This window comes from Oncorhynchus nerka, unplaced genomic scaffold (genome assembly GCF_034236695.1).
Source record: "Oncorhynchus nerka isolate Pitt River unplaced genomic scaffold, Oner_Uvic_2.0 unplaced_scaffold_1158, whole genome shotgun sequence".
NCBI lineage: Eukaryota > Metazoa > Chordata > Actinopteri > Salmoniformes > Salmonidae > Oncorhynchus > Oncorhynchus nerka.
The window spans coordinates 100,822-109,639 of record NW_027040170.1 but is presented as its reverse complement, the minus strand read 5'-3'; the positions used below and the strand labels follow the sequence as shown (position 1 = coordinate 109,639).

Below are 8,818 nucleotides of genomic sequence, written 5' to 3'. Positions count from 1 at the left end.
ACTATAAGTAAAGCTTTAGGAACTTGGTTAGCCTACTATAAGTAAAGCATTAGGGAACTTGGTTAGCCTACTATAAGTAAAGCATTAGGGAACTTGGTTAGCCTACTATAAGTAAAGCATTAGGGAACTTGGTTAGCCTACTATAAGTAAAGCATTAGGGAACTTGGTTAGCCTACTATAAGTAAAGCATTAGGGAACTTGGTTAGCCTACTATAAGTAAAGCATTAGGGAACTTGGTTAGCCTACTATAAGTAAAGCATTAGGGAACTTGGTTAGCCTACTATAAGTAAAGCATTAGGGAACTTGGTTAGCCTACTATAAGTAAAGCATTAGGAACTTGGTTAGCCTACTATAAGTAAAGCATTAGGGAACTTGGTTAGCCTACTATAAGTAAAGCATTAGGGAACTTGGTTAGCCTACTATAAGTAAAGCATTAGGGAACTTGGTTAGCCTACTATAAGTAAAGCATTAGGGAACTTGGTTAGCCTACTATAAGTAAAGCATTAGGCAACTTGGTTAGCCTACTATAAGTAAAGCATTAGGGAACTTGGTTAGCCTACTATAAGTAAAGCATTAGGGAACTTGGTTAGCCTACTATAAGTAAAGCATTAGGGAACTTGGTTAGCCTACTATAAGTAAAGCATTAGGGAACTTGGTTAGCCTACTATAAGTAAAGCATTAGGGAACTTGGTTAGCCTACTATAAGTAAAGCATTAGGGAACTTGGTTAGCCTACTATAAGTAAAGCATTAGGGAACTTGGTTAGCCTACTATAAGTAAAGCATTAGGGAACTTGGTTAGCCTACTATAAGTAAAGCATTAGGGAACTTGGTTAGCCTACTATAAGTAAAGCATTAGGGAACTTGGTTAGCCAATGGAGAATATGCTTTTCCAAAGATTCAAGTCACTGATCATTTTCAAGTTTGGAATTGAACCAATAAATGTTGGAAATTGTAAAGGTTTTTCTCCTCTTCGTCTGAAGAGGAGAGGGGAGAAGGATCGGAGGACCAATATGCGGCGTGGTAAGTGTCCATGGTTCTTTTAATGAGAAATACTCAACATGAACACAACTGATACAAAAACAATAAACGTGAAACGAACGAAAACCGAAACAGTACCGTGTGGTGAAAAACACAGACACGGAAACAAACACCTCCAAACAAACAGTGAAACCCAGGCTACCTAAGTATGATTCTCAATCAGAGACAACTAATGGCACCTGCCTCTGATTGACAACCATACTAGGCCGAAACATAGAAATCCCAAAATCATAGAAAAACAAACAGACTGCCCACCCCAACTCACGCCCTGACCATACTAAATAAAGGCAAAACAAAGGAAATAGAGGTCAGAACGTGACAGTAATAATGATGATGTTACAGTTGATGACAAGACAAAGAAAGTGACCAATAGGGTCCCAGTCTGAGTGTAAAATACTTCCATTGAACTGATTCATTAGAGTGGTGACTCCAGCAGAGAGTTCAGAACCATGAGAGAGACACAAATCATTTCCCCACTGAGATCTGTAGAAGTTGACATCGATCTGTTTGGCAAGAAAAAAATAAGGCATTGCGCTATACATTATTTCTTAACCCCCCGACATTGAGTGAAACTATAAACAACGACAAACTGGAATACAGAACAGAAAGTACTACGAGATAAACAATTACAAACTCTAGTATAACTGAGAAGAAACGAGAGCTGCACAACATATAGATTTAAATGACTGTTATAATGACACTATTCTCACTCAAAGATTACTGTCAGACCTCCATATAGATTTAAATGACTGTTATAATGACACTATTCTCACTCAAAGATTACTGTCAGACCTCCATATAGATTTAAATGATTGTTATAATGACACTATTCTCACTCAAAGATTACTGTCAGACCTCCATATAGATTTAAATGATTGTTATGCTGACACTATTCTCACTCAAAGATTACCAGGTGCCAGGTGCGTCTAATGATTGATGCCAGGTGCTTCTAATGATGAATGCCAGGTGCGTGTAATGATTGATGCCAGGTGCGTGCAATGATGGATGCCAGGTGTGTGTAATGATTGATGCCAGGTGCGTGTAATGATTGATGCCAGGTGCGTGTAATGATGGATGCCAGGTGAACGTAATGATTGATGCCAGGTGCGTCTAATGATTGATGCCAGGTGCACGTAATGATTGATGCCAGGTGCGTCTAATGATTGATGCCAGGTGAACGTAATGATTGATGCCAGGTGCGTCTAATGATTGATGCCAGGTGCACGTAATGATTGATGCCAGGTGTGTCTAATGATTGATACCAGGTGCGTCTAATGATTGATGCCAGGTGCATCTAATGATGGATGCCAGGTGCGCATAATGAGTGATGCCAGGTGCGTCTAATGATTGATGCCAGGTGCGTGTAATGATTGATGCCAGGTGTGTCTAATGATTGATGCCAGGTGCGTGTAATGATTGATGCCAGGTGTGTCTAATGATTGATGCCAGGTGCATGTAATGATTGATGCCAGGTATGTCTAATGATTGATGCCAGGTGCGTGTAATGGTTGATGCCAGGTGCGTGTAATGATTGATGCCAGGTGTGTCTAATGATTGATGCCAGGTGTGTCTAATGATTGATGCCAGGGGCGTGTAATGATTGATGCCAGGTGTGTCTAATGATTGATGGCCGGTTGGACGTACTGCCAAATTCTCTAAAACAACATTCAAGGTGGCTTAGGGAAATGAACATTCAATTCTCTAGCAACAGCTCTGTTGGACATTCCTGCAGTCAGCATGCAAATTGCACAATCCCTCAAAACGTGAGACATCTGGCATTGTGTTCTGTGACAAAACTGCACATTTTAGATTGACCTTTTATTGTCCCCAGCACAAGGTGCACCTTTGTAATGATCATGTGTTTAATCAGCTTATTGATATGCAACACCTGTCAGGTGGATGGATTATCTTGTAAAAGGAGAAATGCTCACCAATGTAAAACTTATACGCTTTTTGTGCATATGGAACATTTCTGGGATCTTTTATTTCAGCTCATGAAACACGGAACCAACACTTTACATGTTGCCTTTCTATTTTTGTATTTACAGGAATAAACTGTCTCAAACTGGTGTGTGTGTGTGTCCCGTGTGTGTGTACATTGTGTGTGTGTCTAGTGTGTGTGTACAGTGTGTGTTTGTGTGTGTGTCCAGTGTGTGTTTGTGTGTGTGTCCAGTGTGTGTTTGTGTGTGTTCAGTGTATGTGTTTGTGTGTCTAAGGTGTATGTGTGTGTGTGTGTGTGTGTGTGTGTGTGTGTTGTCATGGATATATAAAAATTAGGATCTCCTGGAGTCCAAGAAACCAAGATTCTTTATTTCTGAGCTCAGAAAGAATACAAAGTGTAGACAGTCTGCATTCAGAAGCATTGTGATCTCCGAGAGAATAACAGAGTTCCACAGTGTAGACAGTCTGAATTCAGAAGCATTGTGATCTCAGAGAGAATAACAGAGTTCCACAGTGTAGACAGTCTGAATTCAGAAGCATTGTGATCTCATAGAGAATAACAGAGTTCCACAGTGTAGACAGTCTGAATTCAGAAGCATTGTGATCTCAGAGAGAATAAAATAGTTCCACAGTGTAGACAGTCTGAATTCAGAAGCATTGTGATCTCAGAGAGAATAACAGAGTTCCACAGTGTAGACAGTCTGAATTCAGAAGCATTGTGATCTCAGAGAGAATAACAGAGTTCCACAGTGTAGACAGTCTGAATTCAGAAGCATTGTGATCTCAGAGAGAATAACAGAGTTCCACAGTGTAGACAGTCTGAATTCAGAAACATTGATCAGCACATATCTTTATAGTTCCTATTGTTGGGAGGAACTCTCAGTTCCCTTTTATTCTATACCAGGACACAGGAGCAAACTGGTTTGCAACACAGAATTATACTCAGAAGGACAGGAGATTATAACATGACAGTTTCACAAGGTTAGTCTAATACTCAGTTATGTGGACACATACACTTAACATTTTAATTTACAGTCTCTGTGTGTCCAGTGTGTGTGTGTGTCTCCAGTGTGTGTGTGTGTGTCCAATGTGTGTGTGTCTCCAGTGTGTGTGTGTCTCCAGTGTGTGTGTGTCCAGTGTGTGTGTGTCCAATGTGTGTGTGTCTCTCTCTCTTCTTAAAGGAGAAGTTACAGGTCTGTGAGAGCCAGAAATCTTGCTTGTTTGTAGGTGACCAAATACTTATTTTCCACCATAATTTGCAAATAAATTCATTAAAAATCCTACAATGTGATTTTCTGGAAGAAAAGAATCTCATTTTGTCTGTCATAGTTGAAGTGTACCTATGATGGAAATTACAGGCCTCTCTCATCTTTTTAAGTGGGAGAACTTGCACAATTGGTGGCTGACTAAATACTTTTTTGCCCCACTGTACATTAGTGATTAAAAACGGCTTAAAATGGCAAGTGGCACCTCCTTCTGGACAATCCCGGTTGGGGGATTCCCTACCCAGGCATGGAGCCCTGGAACACCCCTAAAGGCATTAAAAAAACATTTAAAAAACGTGCGCCTGGTAACCCGTACAATCACCAGGTGCACAGGCTGGACATAGTCTCTGGAGCAAAAGTTCAAGTTTGGACTATGTCCAACCTTACACCTTGGGCATATCCTAGGTGGGGATCAAACCTGGGTTGGCAGATGAGGCTCATGTACTACATGTTGAGCCATGGCCCTTTGATGGACAAAGAGGTACCGAGGTGAGGTACGGGTTCAAATTTCCCTCCAGCCCAATTTGTCACATCTTGGCCCACAGCTGGGGCACATTAAGCACATGTTTAGGGTTAGGGGCTAAGGTTTAGGGTTAGTGTTAAGGTAAGGATACGGGTTAGGGTTAGGTTTAGGGTTAGGGGTAAGGGAAAATAGGATTTTGAATGGGACTGAATTGTATGTTCCCACAAGATTAGCTATACAATATTGTGTTTGTGTGTGTGTGTTTGAGTGTGTCCAGTGTCTGTGTGTCCAGAGTCCAGTGTGTGTGTGTCCAGTTTTATTGTGTGTGTCCAGTGTGTGTGTGTGTGTGTGTCCATTGTGTGATTGTGTATCCAATGTGTGTGTATATGTGTCCAGTGTGTGTGTGTGTGTGTGTGTGTGTGTGTCCAGGGTGTGTGTGTGTCCAGTGTGTGTGTGTGTCAGGTTATTATTTCCAGGGACACTGAAGAGTCAACATACCAAACATAAAACCCTGGATAGAGGGGTTCAGTGAATGTGGAGGTGAATGTGTACAGGTGGGTCAGTGTGTCTGAGGTGGCTCTATAGAAGGACAGAGTGCCGGCTGGCCAGTCCAGATACACTCCTACTCTGTGGGGGCTGGAGGAGGGGACGTCTATGGTAGTGTAATTATTATTGTGCCAGGCAGTGTAACTTTTGTCAGAGCAGTCCAAACTCCAGGACTTGTCACTGTATCCAAGACAACAGTCATCACCCCTTCCTCTCCTGCTGATTCCTTTATATGTCACTCCTATAACAGCACCTCTCCCACTCCACTCTACCTCCCAGTAACAGCGCCCAGTCAGACCCTCTCTACACAGCACCTGCTGCCAGTCCTTAAATCTCTCTGGGTGATCAGGATACGGCTGTTGCTTCTTTCTCCTCCATGTCACCTTTCTGTTCTCCTCAGACAGAGAGAGGAGTCTGTGTGCTGTGTTTGGGTCCAGTGTGAGATCACAGACATCTGATGGATGAAACCAGAGAAATCATTCACGTTAGAATGTTAACTCACTTTTCACTAATTAATTTAATGTAGATGTTTCTAGGTATCAAAAGGAGAAGTTAAGGTAACTTGAGACTTGTTGAATGATCATATGTTATACTGTATGGTAATATAAAACACACTTATTCACATTAATTACACACACACACACACACACACATTTCTTATGTAACACGAACACGCCACACACACACACATACACACACACATTTCTTATGTAACACGAACACGCCACACACACACATTGTCAAAGCAACTCTTCATAATCTTTGATGTCCCTGATTTCTGCTTCTGTAGAACAACAGCTGATATTTAATATGACCAAGTAAGTAATGATGGTGGTCTTTGACTTTGACTTAACTTGAATTAAGACTTGTTCTTAGTCATATTCTTCACAGCAGTCAACACTCACATTTTCTAAGCCCAGGTTTCATTCTGTTCTCTCCACCATGTTCCACACTGTAGCGGTAAGCAGAAGAACAGACATTCATTGAGGGATACACCTGAACTCAAAATGAAATAAAATCACATTTATTTGTCACATACACATGGTTAGCAGATGTTAATGTGAGTGTAGCGAAATGCTTGTGCTTCTAGTTCCGACAATGCAGTAATAACCAACGAGTAATCTAACCTAACAATTTCACAACAACTACAGTATATACATATGAGATGAGTAATGTAGGGTATGTAAACAAAGTGGCATAGTTTAAAGTGGCTAGTGATACATGTATTACATAAAGTTGCAGTAGATGATATAGAGTACAGTATATACATATGAGATGAGTAATGTAGGGTATGTAAACATTATATTAAGTAGCATTGTTTAAAGTGGCTGGTGATATATTTTACATCAATTTCCATCAATTCCCATTATTAAAGTGACTGGAGTTGAGTCAGTGTGTTGGCAGCAGCCACTCAATGTTAGTGGTGGCTGTTTAACAGTCTGATGGCCTTGAGATAGAAGCTGTTTTTCAGTCTCTCGGTCCCAGCTTTGATGCACCTGTACTGACCTAGCCTTCTGGATGATAGCGGGGTGAACAGGCAGTTGGTGGTTGTTGTCCTTGATGATCTTTATGGCCTTCCTGTGACATCGGGTGGTGTAGGTGTCCTGGAGGGCAGGTAGTTTGCCCCCGGTGATGCGTTGTGCAGACCTCACTACCCTCTGGAGAGCCTTATGGTTGTGGGCGGAGCAGTTGCCTTACCAGGCGGTGATACAGCCCGACAGGATGCTCTCGATTGTGCATCTGTAGAAGTTTGTGAGTGCTTTTGGTGACAAGTCGCATTTCTTCAGCCTCCTGAGGTTGAAGAGGCGCTGCTGCACCTTCTTCATGACGCTGTCTGTGTGGGTGGACCAATTCAGTTTGTCCCTGATGTGTACGCCGAGGAACTTACTACCCTCTCCACCACTGTCCCATCGATGTGGATAGGGGGGTGCTCCCTCTGCTGTTTCCTGAAGTCCACGATCATCTCCTTTGTTTTGTTGACATTGAGTGTGAGGTTATTTTCCTGACACCACACTGCGAGGGCCCTCACCTCCTCCCTGTAAACCGTCTCGTCGTTGTTGGTAATCAAGCCTACCACTGTTGTGTCGTCCGCAAACTTGATGATTGAGTTGGAGGCGTGCGTGGCCACGCAGTCATGGGTGAACAGGGAGTACAGGAGGGGCTCAGAACGCACCCTTGTGGGGCCCCAGTGTTTAGGATCAGCGGGGTGGAGATGTTGTTACCTACCCTCACCACCTGGGGGCGGCCCGTCAGGAAGTCCAGTACCCAGTTGCACAGGGTGGGGTCGAGAACCAGGGTCTCGAGCTTGATGACGAGTTTGGAGGGTACTATGGTGTTAAATGCTGAGCTGTAGTCGATGAACAGCATTCTCACATAGGTATTCCTCTTGTCCAGATGGGTTAGGGCAGTGTGCAGTGTGGTTGAGATTGCGTCGTCTGTGGACCTATTTGGACGGTAAGCAAATTGGAGTGGGTCTAGGGTGTCAGGTAGGGTGGAGGTGATATGGTCCTTGACTAGTCTCTCAAAGCACTTCATGATGATGGCAGTGAGTGCTACGGGGCGGTAGTCGTTTAGCTCAGTTACCTTAGCTTTCTTGGGAACAGGGACAATGGTGGCCCTCTTTTAACTCACACACACGGTCAGCATATAACTTTGTCCTAGAATACTTGTCTTAACTTCTTGATGCTGCCCATCCCTTAAGCGGGATAATTGTCATCAGCAACCGCTGAATAGCATAGCGCCTCAGTCAAATAATATTACTAAAAAATATTCATATTCATGACATCACAAGTGCAATATTGCAAAACACAGCCTTTTGTTAATCCACCTGTCTATCTCAGATTTTGAAATGATTCTTTACAGTGAAAGCAATCCAAGCGTTTGTGTAAGTTTATCGAGAGCAAAGCAAAACATTACTCCATACTTGAGTTTCTCCAGTCTGCAGTGTGGATCCTCCAGTCCAGCAGAGAGCAGTCTGAATCCTGAGTCTCCTGGGTGATTGTAGCTCAGGTCCAGCTCTCTCAGGTGTGAGGGGTTTGACCTCAGAGCTGAGACCAGAGAAGCACAGCCTTCCTCTGTGACTAGACAGCCTGACAGCCTGTAAAGAGTCAACTCATATTAAAATCACACTGCTATTCTTTGGTGGTGAAAATAGTGGCAGTATATTTTTTTCAACATGTTCAGATATATCAGTGTCCTGAAACCTGCCATATCTATTCATTAATTAATGTTTCATTATTAGAAATGACAAATGATCAAAGTATTGCCTGCAGATAGAAATATGTATAGTACAATTATTTGAGTAGACTGACCAGACCAGTTTAAAAGCAGTATCAGTCAAAAGACAGACAGTGAGGTATCGGATTTAGATTGTATTGAGTATACAGTCCACACCATATCTATTTAGACAGTGAGGTATCAGATGTAGATTGTATTGAGTATACAGTCCACACCATATCTATTTAGACAGTGAGGTATCAGATTTAGATTGTATTGAGTATACAGTCCACACCATATCTATTTAGACAGTGAGGTATCAGATTTAGATTGTATTGAGTATATGGG

The 8,818-nt window shown here is 42.3% G+C and overlaps 1 protein-coding gene across 5 annotated transcripts in view; it reads right to left on the bottom strand.

Moving 5' to 3' along the window:
* Window positions 1-1,022: 1,022 nt before the first annotated feature.
* Window positions 1,023-8,818, bottom strand: part of LOC135569860 (NACHT, LRR and PYD domains-containing protein 3-like) — a 107,647-nt gene continuing 99,851 nt past the window's right edge. For all 5 annotated transcript variants that reach the window (XM_065016066.1, XM_065016065.1, XM_065016068.1 and 2 more), the window contains 3 exons: window positions 8,178-8,351; window positions 6,160-6,206; window positions 1,023-5,708 (listed from right to left, as the gene is read on the bottom strand). In XM_065016066.1, the coding sequence (XP_064872138.1) occupies window positions 5,167-5,708; window positions 6,160-6,206; window positions 8,178-8,351 (763 nt within the window). In that variant the 3' untranslated portion in view covers window positions 1,023-5,166. The remainder of the gene's footprint in view (window positions 5,709-6,159; window positions 6,207-8,177; window positions 8,352-8,818) is intronic.